This window comes from Canis aureus, chromosome 6 (assembly GCF_053574225.1).
Source record: "Canis aureus isolate CA01 chromosome 6, VMU_Caureus_v.1.0, whole genome shotgun sequence".
In the NCBI taxonomy this organism is placed as follows: Eukaryota; Metazoa; Chordata; class Mammalia; order Carnivora; family Canidae; genus Canis; species Canis aureus.
The window spans coordinates 45,257,494-45,272,693 of NC_135616.1; the positions used below are offsets into that span (position 1 = coordinate 45,257,494).

Genomic DNA, 15,200 nt, shown 5'->3' on the forward strand with positions numbered 1-15,200 from the left:
CAGACACTCAGAGGCTGAGCCGCCCAACTGCCCCTCAGCTGAAAATTCTTGAGTGCCCTCACTCTCCACTTCTTTGTAGTGGATGAAGTTCCAGCTTCTTAGCTGGATTTTTTTTAATCTGCCTCTTTGTTGCCCATAACTATTCTCCACCCAAAACCTTATGCATACCCCAGCCATCCTGAATTCCAGCCACAGGAATGATTTGCATGTCTGTGCATCTGCGCACGTCCGCCTGAATGCCCTTCCCTTTCCCTCAGCCCTGCATACTTTTTTTTTAAATTTTTTAAAAGATTTTATTTATTCACTCATGAGAGACAGACAGAGAGAGAGAGAGGCAGAGACACAGGCAGAGGGAGAAGCAGGCTCCACGCAGGAGGCCCGATGTGGGACTTGATCCAGGGACTCCAGGACCACGCCCTGGGCCAAAGGCAGGCGCTAAACCGCTGAGCCACCCAGAGATCCCCCCTGCATACTTATAAAGACTGAGTTTGAGTGCCTTGTCCCCTAAGGAGCCTCCCCCCACCTTAAAAAAAGATTTTATTTATTTATTCATGAGAGACACACACACACACACACACACACAGAGGCAGAGACATAGGCAGAAAGAGAAGCAGGCTCCATGCAGAGAGCCCGATGGGGACTTGATCCGGGCACTCCAGAATCACACCTGGGGCTGAAGGCAGACCCTCAACTGCTGAACCCCAGGCATCCCCCCTAAGAAGCCCCTTGCTCCATATCCCAAACTGAATACACACCTCTGTCAGCACATATTGCCCTTGCAACGTAATCGGTGCTTTGTCTCTTTCTCCTGCACTATATACTACCCAATCTTTGCCACCACACAGGACATAAACTTTATTCTTTTTATTTTTAATTTTTATTTATTTATGATAGTCACACACAGAGAGAGAGAGAGAGAGAGAGAGGCAGAGACACAGGCAGAGGGAGAAGCAGGCTCCATGCACCGGGAGCCCGACGTGGGATTCGATCCTGGGTCTTCAGGATCACGCCCTGGGCCAAAGGCAGGCGCCAAACCGCTGCGCCACCCAAACCGCTGCGCCACATCCACTTCAACTTCGAAACTAATGCATACTGGGACACCTGTAATGCGTACAGAGACCCTGCCTGTGTCTCTGCCTCTTTCTCGGTATCTCTCATGAATAAATAAAATCTTAAAAAAAAAAAAACAAAAAAACTAATGCATACAGTTGGTGCAGAAAAAGGAGCTTGGACATGGGAGTCAGGCAGCCCCGATTTGTTATCTCAGCCTTGCTGCTTATCAACTTTGGCCAAATTCCTTAACCTCTCTGGTTCTCAGTTTCCTGATCTATAAATTGAGACTAATAATTCCTACCTTGTGAGATTGCTATAGGGATTAGAAATATTTGGGATGAAATACCTAGCACAGTGGCTGGTACCTAGCAGGTACTCAATCACTGGCAGTTCCCAGCCCCAAGAAATGAATCAGGACGAACACAGCAGAGTCAAGAAACAACCCATCTAACATATGCCTGGGTAAAACAAAGTGAAAGCAGGGGAAGGAAGGAAAGAGTATGTATGTACAGCGCCCAGGCAATTAGGACAGTGCTGGAGGCACTTTTGATTTCTCCCCTCTAAACCCCTGACAACGTTCAGTGGAGGACTTAATCATCAGCTGGCAGAAGTGTGCAAATGATAGGCAGTTCTGTGTATGGGATAATGAATATGATATAAGATCATCTTAGCTAATTACTGTTTACTGGCAAATGTCATACAACTGGCTCCTTAAGTGTACGTGTGTATGTGTGTGAGGTTTAGTTTGGTTTTGTTTTTGCATGTGTGAATGTCAGGGGGTGGGCAAGTGTGTATACAGACCTACGCCGTGGGAGCCCCACAGACAGTGGCTCAGCAGATGGTCAAGATGGCAGGACCCCATGTAGCTGTACTAGTCAGTGCATCCTGGCATCCTGGTTATAGTTAGTCTTTCTCTCTGAACTGCAAGCTCCTGGAGGCTGGGGCCTATGTCACTAACGTCTGCTTTCCCTGCACATGGTATATAGTACTGGTATCTAGCAGGTGTTCAAGAAATATTTGTCAAGTAGAGAAATGGATAAAGTGGGTGTTGGCCCTCTGGGCTCTCTGATCTCACTTCCTAACCTTTTCCTCAGTGTTCTGTATTTGCTGTTGTTTCCCACCATCTCTTCTAGATATTTGCTGTTAGCTTCTTTCTTAGGCTTTCCTGACACCCCACCCCCCTCCATTTATAGCTGAAAAACTCACCCCCACATCAGCATTCCCTGCTGCTCTCCTGATACTCGTTTCCCGGTAGGACTCGTTACCACCTCTATTTTATTTACTTCCCAGCTTTCCCTGGGAGAGTGAAGGCATAGTTACACATGCAGCTGTATTCCTAGTAGGCCACAGCCTGCCTCAGAGAAGGTGCCCCAAAATATTAGCTGAGTGAACCCTGTGCCAAACTTCAGCATATAGGTATGTGCCTTTGCATCAACCTAAAAATGTGAGCTATATATTCTGAGCACCCTCACTTTGTTATCCATCTGTTTGTTACCCATACGTAATGGTTCATCACTTTTTGCTATTGAGAATTCATTTGTCTCCTCTTCCACTCTGTATGTAGTAGTCTCTAGGATTTCATAAAGGGGGAATTTCAAGATTCTTCTAGGTCCCTCAGTGATTTAGGGGAAGTGACTTACACCTTTACTGATGACTGTAGTATGAGACAATCATGACAGCATTAGAAGCATAAGAAGCAAAAACAGTAAGTCGTTATCTGTAAGTGCAAGTGGTAAAATAGTGAATTGCAGATTTCACCTGTTTGTAAAAAGGACAAACAGTAACATGAGGGGTCTGACTATTTGCAAAAACTGTTTTTCTTTCAAATGTTGTCTAAGAAGGCCCAGTGTAATGAAGGAGCCCTGGGGTGGGAAGGTGTCCTCTGCCTCTCAGGCTGTAAAATGGGAGGCCAAAAGCCATCTCTCACCTCTATTGAGCTCTAAAAGTCCATGACAAGCTCTTGGAGAAGCCATGGAACTATTCATGTCATCTACTCTTACATTTCAGGTTTATTGTTACAACTGACAACATACCAAGAACCATTGTCATAAATTGACATTTAGACATAGAAACTTTCATAGTTTACGTATTCTCAATTAAATGGAAATATTTTTCATAACACGAATATTTAAAAATGTAAAACTATCTAAGGACACTTACAGACTCAAAGAAGCATCATCATAACTACATTTAAACTTTGATTCATGAAGGGACTAATTATCCAGTTTGTGAACCTGTAAGCCCCTGTAGCTCTCTTCCCATTCTTTGCAAAGAATTTGAAACTCCAGTTTGTGAGTTGTTTATAAGCTCCAAGGACATCGTAACCAAAGGCCAAATGAGTTTTTGGCACTATTTGGAAGTTCCTATTTTGGGTGCCTTCCCCCTCCACTGACTTTCACCGAGAATTAGCAGTACTGTACATACTCCATTAATTAATTTCAACTGTCATTCCACAGATGTATTTCATCTTTATGACGACTGAGTGGTAAAACACATGGTTCTTGGAAGCTATGGAGAAGAAACTTGAAAAAATTAAATGCATTCAACGGTTAAATCATACTGGCCTCTGCTAGTATTGCTCCAGTTTCAAGTTAACATTCGGGGCAGCACTACTCCAGCTCCAGCACCACACAGTGGGTAGGACTGAGCTCTCTGATAGTGGGACGTTGTCTAGTCACTGTGCAGGCTTTCTTGGGGGTGTCGCATGCGCCCCTCTATCACGTATCTAAGTGCTGGCCCCCTGTGCGCAACCTCAAGAACCTAACATGCCTTTTATTTGGGAAAAGGGAAAAATCAAACTTCTAAAACACACCCAAATACACAACAGATTTCGGGAGCCGATTGTCTCTTTTTTCTTTCTTAGAAAATCCCGGCCCTTTGACTCGTCCTGAGCTCTTACTGGCTTCAGCACGACTTATGGGGGGTGTTCCTGCGGGGGGGGGGGGGGGAGAGGCGGCGGAGGGCACGATCCGGGGGCGTGAGCTCGCGGGGGGCCGTCTGGGCGGGCGGACGTGCCCCTCCGAGGCTCGCCCCGCTCTCCCGCCCCGGGGCGGCCGGACCAGCCCTGCCATCCGGGCTGGGGAAGAGACAAAAGGGATGCTCTGTCCTCGCCCTTCCCGAGCCTAAAATCCAGGGCGCAGGGCAGGGCCTGGGAACATTCCACCAAATGCGAGACGGAAGGCACCCCCCGCGGGCAGGGCCTGCCCGTCCGTGCCGTACACATCAACACGGAAATAAGATTTCGAGGCGTTTTAAGCAGCGGGCTGGCGAGCGAGAGAAAGAGGCAGGCCCATCCAAGATGGAAGCAAGGCCGAGGGCTCGGGCGGAAGCCGCCGGGCCGGGGCCGGGGCCGGGGCCGGGGCCGCCGGGCTCTGGGTGCAGCAGCCCCGCGCCCGGGGGCCGAGAGCGAGGCGAGGGCCGCCAGCACCCAGCTCGGGAGGCCGCCCGGCTGCGGCGGATCGCTGTAACCGAAAGGCGGCCCCCCTCCTCCCCCAGCTCGGCCCCGCGGGAAGCGCACTGCGCGGCCGGCGCCGCGCTCTCGGCGGGTTGGGCGTGGGGGCGGGGAGGGCAGGGCGGGCGGGCGGGCGGGGGCGGGGGCGGGGGCGGGGGCGGGGCCCCGCGGCGCGGGCGCGCTCCCCCCCGCAGCGGAGCTCCCGTCAGCGCAGGGGGCGGGGCGCCTATATTACGTGCGCGGCGCCGCCCCTGCGAGAGGACGTTGCGTGCTCGCTCGCGCCAGGCGAGTCTCCGCGTCTCCCTCGCGAACTCGGTGAAAGGAATTGGCGCCGTTCGACACCAGGCGGGTCCGCTCTGCAGCACGAACCCACCTCTAGCCGCAGCCGCAGCCGCCGCCCGGGCCGAGGAGCAGCCGCAGCAGCCGCCACCAGTGGCCGAGGGAGCGGAGCCGAGTTTGAGCCAGCGCCTAGCGGTGAATCGGGGCCCTCACCATGAGTTCCTCGCCTGTTAATGTAAAAAAGCTGAAGGTCTCGGAGCTGAAAGAGGAGCTCAAGAAGCGGCGCCTTTCCGACAAGGGCCTCAAGGCCGAGCTCATGGAGCGCCTCCAGGCCGCGCTGGACGACGAGGAGGCCGGGGGCCGCCCCGCCATGGAGCCCGGGAACGGCAGCCTAGACCTGGGCGGGGATTCCGCCGGGCGCTCGGGAGCAGGCCTCGAGCAGGAGGCCGCGGCCGGCGGCGACGAGGAGGAGGAGGAGGAGGAAGAGGAGGAGGAAGGGATCGCCGCCCTGGATGGCGACCAGATGGAGCTAGGAGAGGAGAACGGGGCCGCGGGGGCGGCCGACGCGGGCCCGATGGAGGAGGAGGAGGCCGCCTCGGAGGACGAGAACGGCGACGATCAGGGCTTCCAGGAAGGGGAGGATGAGCTCGGCGACGAGGAGGAAGGCGCGGGCGACGAGAACGGGCACGGGGAGCAGCAGCCTCAACCGCCGGCGACGCCGCAACAGCAGCCGCCACAGCAGCGCGGGGCCGCCAAGGAGGCCGCGGGGAAGAGCAGCGGCCCCACCTCGCTGTTCGCGGTGACGGTGGCGCCGCCCGGGGCGAGGCAGGGCCAGCAGCAGGCGGGAGGTAAGAAGAAGGCGGAAGGCGGCGGAGGCGGCGGTCGCCCCGGGGCTCCGGCGGCGGGTGAGTGCTGCGTTGTACGTTGCGCGCGGCGGGAGGCCCGCGCGGGGTGGGGACCGTGCCCCAGGCCTGCCGGAGCCCCGCGGGGGGGAGGGGGCGGGGGCCGCCGCGGGGGAGGCGCGGGGCGGGGGGGAGGGGGCGCGGGGAATCCCGCCCGGCCGCGAGGCCTCGGCGGCCTCGGGCTCGGCGTGTGCGACGGCGGCGGCGCCTCCATTATGTGGCTGGAGGGCCGGGGGGTGGGGGTGGTAGCTGCAGCTGCCGCTGGAGGGGGAGGAGCCGCGGGCGGCGGGCGGGAGCCCGGTCGGCCCGCGGTGGCGCCGCTGCGCTGCGTGCGCGCGGTGCGGGCACATGTCTCGGGGGGGGAGGGGAGAGGAGAGGCCCGAGGGCCCGGGGCGGGCGCGCTTTGGCGGCGCTGGGCCGCGGTATTGTGCAAGGAGCGCAGGGGCTCGGCGTGACGTCACTTCCGGCGGGAGGGGCCGGGCGGGGAGAGCGGGGCGGAAGATCAGTACAATGCGGCCGCGGGGAACGCGGGCCCGGGTGGGGGAGGGGAGGAGGGGAGGGGCGGGCGCGCGGGCCGGCGCGGCCCCTCCCCCCTTCCTGAACTCTCTCCGGGATCCACGTGGGCTCGGGGCCGGGGCCGCCCTGGGCTCCGGGAGCTTTCTCGAATCTTCGAAGAGGCTGGCAAAATTAGGAATGTCTTTAGACTGCGTCACTAGCTCCTGGCCGGTTCCAAGCTGATTGTTCTTTGAATTCGCGTTGGATTCGTCGGTTGAAATCGCTTGCAGAAAAGAACGGGGGAGTTAGGAGTATTTGCGTTCCCCAAACAGGAGGGGGGATTTTTTTTTCTTTTTCCCCGGTTGCGTCGCGGCTTGGCCCCTTATGTTAGGGGTGTTGTGTGTTATAGGAGACGGCAAAACAGAGCAGAAGGGCGGAGATAAAAAGAGAGGGGTGAAAAGACCTCGAGAAGATCATGGCCGTGGATATTTTGAGTACATTGAAGAGAACAAGTATAGCAGGTAGAGGATGCCGATCTAGTTTTACCCGTCCCCGTTCTTTCTGGGGTAGGAAAAGCTGAATCAGGAGACAATTCTGTCTTTCAGAGCCAAATCTCCTCAGCCACCTGTTGAAGAAGAAGATGAGCACTTCGATGACACAGTGGTTTGTCTTGATACTTGTAAGTGAAGCTGTTTCTTCCCTTTTCTCCCCCGGTTACTAAATGTGGCGATTTTGGTGCCAAAATGTTAGAGAACTTAAACGCAGTGTGCTGAATTTAAATGCAGAATACTTAGCGTAAACCGTTTACCTTTTTTAAAGGAGGGAGACGAAAGGTTTTATTCAGATTCTGGTAGCTAAATGTCTAATACAGCATCAATTGTGTCGTATTGATAATTTTATAGGCTCCAGCAATTTGGTGTTATTTTTTATATGATTAGAAAGTTCTCATTTATAGGAATGTAAAATTAATGGCAATTTTTGGTTTAGTTAGCTAATGGAAACTTGTAAGACAACCTGTAACTTGTCCTTTTAGGCTCCTACGATAAAGTAATTTAATTTTTTTGGTAGCATTTTATTAAGTGAGCTATTTGGGCTAGTTAAATACGTATTAATGATTTTTCCCATTAGCACACAAGTATATTCCCTATTCTAAAAGATTGTAATATTACTTTTTCAATAACTGCTCTTTTGTTCTCAATTCCAGTTCAGTAGCTGCTGCTTTAACATAAGTTGATTTCTTCCAAAGACCTGGGGCAGCAGCAGTGGGCTATCACTGGGCTACTAGCTTTCTTCAGCAGCGAATGGTATCAATGGCAGCGCTGTAAATACTGCTACTTTACCCAGTTGGGTTGCAATTGAGTATGAGGAAGTATTGCAAACCTCTAAATGGGCCTTGGCTGTCAGATATGTAATTTTGCATAAAAATACTTTGTTCAGTATTTGATCAGAATGCACAGCTCTTTCACTTTGATAAATAGAGCTTAGAAATGATGGCTTGCTAAGTAGGTGGTCAGGTGTGAACCTGCCCCATAGATCTAGGGAGTTAAAGTTTAGATTTCCGTGTTTTCCAATACAAATTATTTTTAGCAAGATTTGTGAGAATGTAAATGTTAACTCTTGAGTTCGTATTAAATACCCTTAACAGGTAGTTGAGCTAAGGGAATCTTTTAAAAGAAAAGAAAACTGCACGTGGAAAAATCTTTGATGTGAGAGTTTTATTTTAAATAGTTCCATTGCTTTTAAATATGACTAAGTTGGAATTGGCAAGATAGTGAAGCAGTGCTTCCAGAAGTGACGCTACCGCCCAAGTAGATGGGGTTTTAGCTGATTACCTAGGAACATCAACTTAATTTGTTGCTATCTATATTGGGTTCAAACACAGTTGGTCGAATTGAAAATTCTGTCAGTATTCTTGAGAGCTAAGCTCATTTAAGGAGAATCCCAAGCTGTAGATCTAATTTCCTGTCATCAATAAAAGCATAAGAAAACGGGTTTTTAACTTGTGATGCAAACTCCAAGAAGGTGCATGCTAATGAGCCACTGACCCAAAGATAGCTAGGTTAAGGACCTTTCTTTGGGATTTGGGTAATCCTCGAAGGGATAATCCTCCGTTGTTATTGACTGACCCTCTGGCCTGGGGAAAAGGGAGCTAAAATGCTGTAATATTAACAGTGTCCGACAAGCAGGTTTGCATTTGGCTAGGTTGAGGCTGCCTTCTTCACAGTGTGAGAACTTAGGGTCTAGAGCCCCTGGTGTTTTAAAATCACAAAGCACAGGATCAACAAACAGCTCACACTCCTGTATTTAAAGTGTGTGGTCATGGCCTCCCTTCAGTTTTATTGTGGCACTGGTAAATTCTACCTGGTTCTGGCATGCTTCACTTTGATTTCCTGCTATCCTCTACTGCTTGCCTCTAAATCAAGGTAAAGAGCAGAGCAGGTATGTATCCCATGTCACATTGTCTTGATTATTTTATATACTTAGAATACACGTTAAATTTGGTGTTTTGGTTTTGTAGGCAGTTTACACTTTAGTTCATAATTTGGTGAGAGTGACTTGGTGGGTGTGGGGCCTAAAGTGAAGATCAGCAGCATGATCTGTAGAAGCAGTGTGTCCCAATGCAGCTTTAGGAAATATGCAAGAATATAATAACCAGGTTTTGTTGATATAGCAGATATATTTGCATTGGATGTCAAAAGAAATAATATGGTATTTGATATAATTACAGATAATTGTGATCTACATTTTAAAATATCAAGAGACCGCCTCAGTGCTTCTTCCCTCACTATGGAGAGTTTTGCTTTTCTTTGGGCTGGAGGAAGGGCATCTTATGGTGTGTCAAAAGGCAAAGTCTGTTTTGAGATGAAGGTAAAAGCAGTTTCATGATTTTTTTTTTTTTTAAGAACCTCTGAGTTACCATTTGCCTGACACTTCATAGTGTCATTGGAACTTTTTATCTTTGAAGTTTCTGTGGATTGAAAGAGACTTGGAAAAACCTTTCTTTTATGACAGTTAACTATATCTGTTACATTAGAAATTTCTATTGTAGGGTCAGCCTGTCTTTATTTAGGTTACTCTTATCAAGCACTTGAAAAGCCCATGAAGGGTTTAAAAATAATTTGATTTAAGCTTTGGGTTTCGTTCCATAGCAAAACAGGTTGAATGTATACTTTAATTGGTTTTTGAGTCAAGAATCTGTAATCTTTGAACTTTAACAGTTCTTTTAAATGTGAGTCGATCAAGGACTTGAATGTTTTTGGCTCAAGTTCCAAGCTCTTCTGTCAATTTTTAAAGTTCTTGTAAATGTAGGGGAGAGATGGTGAGGTAGAATGGGTCTCTTCCTGTTAGTAGACAGAGAAGAATTAGCCCACAGCCCAGATGAAGTAAACAAGGGGTCAGGGGTTTATCTTCTTTGTAATCATTTATGATTTGATTTTTCAGGTTACAGAGAAGATCCCAGTAAGGCATTTATATACAAAAGATATTGACATACATGAAGTTCGGATTGGCTGGTCACTAACCACAAGTGGAATGTTGCTTGGTAAAGTTTCCATTTGAGTAGTATGTGCTCATGTGTGTTTAGGGTCTGATTTCAGTAGTTAGACTAGGAGGCTTTCTAAACCTGCCTGTTTTTAATCCGTTTTGTTATTTTAGTTGTGAATGATAACTAGCATGTATCAACTGACTTGAGGGTTTTTTTTTCTCTCCCCTTTTTGGTTACTTATTTTATGACCAGTGGTTAAAAGCCACTATCCCATGATGTGCAATTTTTAAGATAGTTATATAACCCACCTAGCTCTCAATTTTCTACATCTAGGTAAAGTGTAAGTGGAAGAATGTTAGGTTATGTACTCCTTTCTCTTGATTGTATCTTGAATATTAAAATATGTGGGTCATTGGACTGTTTTGAACAATCGATTTCATGAAAGTTAAATTTATTTTCTTAGGTGAAGAAGAATTTTCTTATGGGTATTCTCTTAAAGGAATAAAAACATGCAATTGTGAGACTGAAGATTATGGAGAGAAATTTGATGAAAATGATGTGATTACATGTTTTGCTGTAAGTCATAAGTCACCCAAATTTCTATTTTAAAAGTGAGCATTATTAATTAGAATTTTTTTTAAGTTATATCCTCTGCCTTCAATACTAACCTGTTCCCCCTGAAAACTACTTAACATGAAGTTGGCCTGAAAATCTAGTCTGTTTATGAAGGCAGCATTGTTTCTGCTTCTAGATACAAATGTTTTAGTCTTCATAAGTGTTACAAAGCTCCTAACATTTAACTTATAAATACATTTTTTATTGGATGAGCTTCATTCCTTTCAATTTTGAGTTTTGTTTTTTTTTTTTAAGGAAGTTTAAAGGAGGCAGATTAAAACTTAATTTTTTTCCTACTTAACAGAACTTTGAAAGTGATGAAGTAGAACTCTCCTATGCAAAGAATGGACAGGATCTTGGTGTTGCCTTCAAAATCAGTAAGGAAATTCTTGCTGGAAGGCCACTCTTCCCGCATGTTCTCTGCCACAACTGTGCAGTTGAATTTAATTTTGGTCAGAAGGAAAAGCCATATTTTCCAATACCGGAAGATTATACTTTTATCCAGAATGTCCCCTTAGAGGATCGAGTTAGAGGACCAAAGGGGCCTGAAGAGAAGAAAGATTGTGAGGTAAGTAAAATGTTTTTTCCTTAAGCATTTGAAGAATACTTTTGTTTGGCAAAAATTACACTTGGAAGTTCTGGATGATTAATCTGTTTGATTCTGCCATGATTGTTACAGCCAGTGATTTTTCTCTTAGTAGCTGTGTTCTTTATATAGTATTGAGTTTCTAAAACTTCCCTTTGCTTTTAGGGCAATGAAAATCTAAACCGGGCTCTTTTGCTTTAAAAAAAAAAACACGTAGGGAATTCTTAGATGGCTCTGGTGATAAGTGAAATACTGTTTTTTCTTACTCTAGGTGGTTATGATGATTGGCTTGCCTGGAGCTGGGAAAACCACCTGGGTTACTAAACATGCAGCAGAAAATCCTGGTAAATACAACATTCTTGGAACAAACACCATAATGGATAAGATGATGGTAAGTAAAGTATGTATTTATTGTGTGTTCTCAGCACTTTGAAAAGACCAGAAGATACTCCAACTTTTTTGCCTGTTGCCTTTATGCATTTTGTGTTTCTGTTTTAGAGATAGAGTTTGGCCAAGTTATCTTGGTTAAAGTAGGAGGATGTAAGGTAAACTGCATGTATGTGTAAGGTGAAGTGCCTTCCACTGGCTAGGCTTTATTTTTTTCTGTAAAATTTTTTGAACTACTAAGCAATTAGTAGCTAAGAAAGAACTGAATAGCAGAGGATTTTGTGACATGGTTAAGTGATTCATCATAATGATGAGGAAAGGGACTATTTAAATTTGAAAATGTCTGATTTCTGCATAGATCTAAGCTGATACTAAAAAAGCCTAAGTTTCATCCACAAGTTCAAAGGAACTTTTTTAACTTTTAAAACAGGTGGCGGGGTTTAAGAAGCAGATGGCTGATACTGGAAAATTGAACACACTGTTGCAGAGAGCTCCCCAGTGTCTTGGGAAGTTTATTGAGATTGCTGCCCGCAAGAAACGAAATTTCATTCTGGATCAGGTAAACTGTATCTTTGAGGTTGGAAAAAAAGAATGGATTGTGGGGTTTCATGTGGAGCTAATATTTGGGTTATCAAACTTTGTTTTCAAGACAAATGTGTCTGCTGCTGCCCAGAGGAGAAAAATGTGCCTGTTTGCAGGCTTCCAACGAAAAGCTGTTGTAGTTTGCCCGAAAGATGAAGACTACAAGCAAAGAACGCAGAAGAAGGCAGAAGTAGAGGGCAAAGACCTACCAGAACACGCGGTCCTCAAAATGAAAGGCATGAAATTTAGTTTTGTTACTGTGTTAAATCTTTTTTGTGTCCATGAACTACTGTCGGTTCAGATTATCTTCAATGGAAATGAACATTTTTGGTTTATTTCTGTTTTTAGGAAAAGTGTTTGTAAAGCTGAGCAGGCAGCACAGTGTGGGTTTCAAAGAATCAAAGCCACTCAGTTTAGGCTTCAAAGTTGTGGGAGTTGTGAGGTTTTAGCTAATCTGGTCTTACTCCTTGTAGGAAACTTCACGCTGCCAGAGGTAGCCGAGTGCTTTGATGAAATAACCTATGTTGAACTGCAAAAGGAGGAAGCCCAGAAACTTTTGGAGCAATACAAGGAGGAAAGCAAAAAGGCTCTCCCACCAGAAAAGAAACAGAACACTGGTTCAAAGAAGAGCAATAAAAACAAGAGTGGCAAGAACCAGTTCAACAGGGGTGGCGGCCACAGAGGCCGTGGTGGCTTCAACATGCGCGGCGGCACCTTCCGAGGAGGAGGCAAGTGTGCTTGGGCACGGGGTCCTGCAGTGGGGCTGCATCCCTGGGTAGTGCTCTCAGGGCTGGGAGCCTGGTGCTGTTAGCAGGGTTTGACCTCCCATGTCTTGACCCTTGCGCTGTACCTGCTGCCCGAGGAACTGGTTTAAAATCTTGTGATTTGATGAACGCAGGTAGGGTCTCTGATTAAATGAAGCATTGTTCTTGTTTTCAAAGTGATTTTTCTTTTAATAAAGGATTGGTCCAGAGATGCACACTGTTAAGCTAAACATCTCTTATTTGCAGCTCCTGGGAATCGTGGTGGATATAATAGGAGGGGCAACATGCCTCAGAGAGGTGGTGGCGGCGGTGGCAGTGGCGGGATTGGCTATCCGTACCCTCGGGGCCCTGTGTTTCCCAGCCGAGGAGGTTATTCAAACAGAGGGAACTACAACAGAGGTGGAATGCCTAACAGAGGGAACTACAACCAGGTAATGATTGAGATTCCTTTAGGCACTGATGATTTGTGTGATTTAGCCTGGAAAATTGTAGGTTTGTGTTAGCCTTAGTAAGAATTGTAAGCAACACTGTGTGTCTGTATGTGGTGACCTAAGAAAGACTAGTGAGGGTAAGATGAGGCCCACTTCATTTTGATTTTCAGGTGCACAGACTAGCGATGAGGCAGGTGATACCTTATAATTGACCCACCTGAGAACAAACCAGCAGAGGGTGCCCAGAGCTTAGTAATTGTGCTGCTTGCCTCCCTCATGTACAGACCTTCTAATGAGCTGTGTCCGGAGTCCTTAAAGAAGTTTATTTTCTCTTCCCACCCCCATCCCCACTCCCCCAGAACTTCAGAGGACGAGGAAACAATCGTGGCTACAAAAATCAATCTCAGGGCTACAACCAGTGGCAGCAGGGTGTAAGTAATTTCTTATGTGCTCTGGCCATTCATTGTACTTTAAGTTCCTAAGAATCAGTCTTGAAAAACTTGTCCAGGGTTTGGAGTGTTTGTAAGTGTTACAGGGCAAGGTGTGAATATTAGGTGGTTTGCTGTAATTTAACGTTATGATAAAATATTCTTTAATACATACGTTTCTTTTTATTGCTAGCTTTAATTGTATAAACTAACCAAGTCATGATGTGTTTCCTTTTGTAATGTCTTTATTGATAATAATGGGATATTAATACTAACTAAATCTGGTTTGGTAGAAATCAGAGGTATGACAGGTATAAATTTGTTTCCAGCAATTACTCTGAATTAGATTATCATTTCCTAAAAGCAGTTTGAGTGGCTTATTGATGTTTTTTCTTTAAAAAAAAAATTTTCTCTTACAGCAATTCTGGGGTCAGAAGCCATGGAGTCAGCATTATCACCAAGGATATTATTGAATACCCAAATAAAACGAACTGATACATATTTCTCCAAAACCTTCACAAGAAGTCGACTGTTTTCTTTAGTAGGCTAACTTTTTAAACATTCCACAAGAGGAAGTGCCTGCGGGTTCCTTTTTTAGAAGCTTTGTGGGTTGATTTTTTTTCTTTTCTTTTTTGTACATTTTTAATTGCAGTTTTAAAGTGAATCGTAAGAGAACCTCAGCATTGTGCACGATAAGAGAATGTGTCAGTATTTCAGGGTTCTACATTTTATCTGTAAAATGTGACTTTTTTTTTTATCACAACAAAAGTAAAATGTTGCTTTGTACCTGGTGTCTTTTATTAAGAATTTACTCCCCCCATTTCTCACAGAGATAACAGTCGGGAGTCATTGTCACAATATAATAGAAATGTTAGCAACCAGATTCATGTAAGGACTAAGCAGTCCTCATGAATTGCATAAGACTCTGTACTGCTCATAGTACACTCCATCCTCTCTGTAGTTTGCTGAGTAGTGGAGGGGGAAAGCTTCAACAGTAGTTTCTGACAATAACTGGGAAGGCTTTTTCTTTTTTTTTTTAAATAACAATGGAATTGGCATAATTGGGAATGAAGATAAAACTTGGAACCGAGATCGAGAAGATGGAGTGTATGTAGAAGGGCTGTTAAAAATGTAAACCTTGGTTGCATTATTTGTGGAGGCTCAAACTTGTGAAGGTTCAATACCATACTTTTTCCATTTGTTCTGCATTTTGATTCTGAAAAGAAAGCTGGCTTTGCCCATTTCTTATTAAAAAAACTTGTTGTAAATCCAGTTGTCTAATGGGATCTATATGAAGTTAGCTATGTCTGTATGCCCTTCTCCCACAAAATACTGTATAACTAGTGTGCTTGTAGTAGTTAACTCCACCATCTTTGTAAGCTAATGAAATTGTGAGTCACCCATTTATATCTTAATTTTTAATCATGTCAGTTCTTGAATGGGTATCTCCTTAGCCTGCTGATTTCTTTTTCTTTCTAAAGAAAGTGGGTGGAGAAATTAATTTAGACGTTTGTTTGCAATAAAAAGAATTCATTTTACTCTCGTTTTGGGATTCTCGCCATCAAGGTTCAAAATCCCTTTATAAAACTCCCAAGAGGAGAAAACTTAAGTGTGTGCTTTCTGGACAGCTTATTCTTTACTCTGTACTTGGAACATTTAGGTTTTAAAAACTTAAATGTATACTGACAATTGAATTATGAAGTAAAGTTGAATTCTTCCCCTCCCCCCCAGATGACTTAACAT

At 45.8% G+C, this 15,200-nt stretch overlaps 1 protein-coding gene across 2 annotated transcripts; it reads left to right on the top strand.

The window, feature by feature from the left end:
- Positions 1–4,760: 4,760 nt before the first annotated feature.
- On the top strand, positions 4,761–14,995 carry HNRNPU (heterogeneous nuclear ribonucleoprotein U). 2 transcript variants are annotated; one of them, XM_077901379.1, is made up of 14 exons: positions 4,761–5,688; positions 6,590–6,701; positions 6,786–6,859; positions 8,909–9,048; positions 9,622–9,721; positions 10,128–10,240; positions 10,584–10,847; positions 11,137–11,256; positions 11,683–11,811; positions 11,902–12,070; positions 12,308–12,562; positions 12,845–13,029; positions 13,389–13,460; positions 13,877–14,995. In XM_077901379.1, the coding sequence occupies exons 1-14, from the start codon at positions 4,998–5,000 to the stop codon at positions 13,928–13,930; spliced, it is 2,478 nt and encodes an 825-aa protein (XP_077757505.1). In that variant the 5' UTR covers positions 4,761–4,997; the 3' UTR covers positions 13,931–14,995. The 2 variants fall into 2 exon arrangements, with proteins under 2 accessions (XP_077757505.1, XP_077757506.1); XM_077901380.1 differs by having other exon boundaries at positions 4,761–5,631.
- Positions 14,996–15,200: the final 205 nt, after the last annotated feature.

Bases quoted from the DNA above. Each gene is read 5' to 3' on its own strand.
- HNRNPU (XM_077901379.1), top strand. From the start codon at position 4,998: ATGAGTTCCTCGCCTGTTAATGTAAAAAAGCTGAAGGTCTCGGAGCTG. The intron at 6,860-8,908 runs GTAAGTGAAGCT...ATATAATTACAG, and splicing joins AGTGGTTTGTCTTGATACTT to ATAATTGTGATCTACATTTT. The intron at 11,257-11,682 runs GTAAGTAAAGTA...CTTTTAAAACAG, and splicing joins CCATAATGGATAAGATGATG to GTGGCGGGGTTTAAGAAGCA.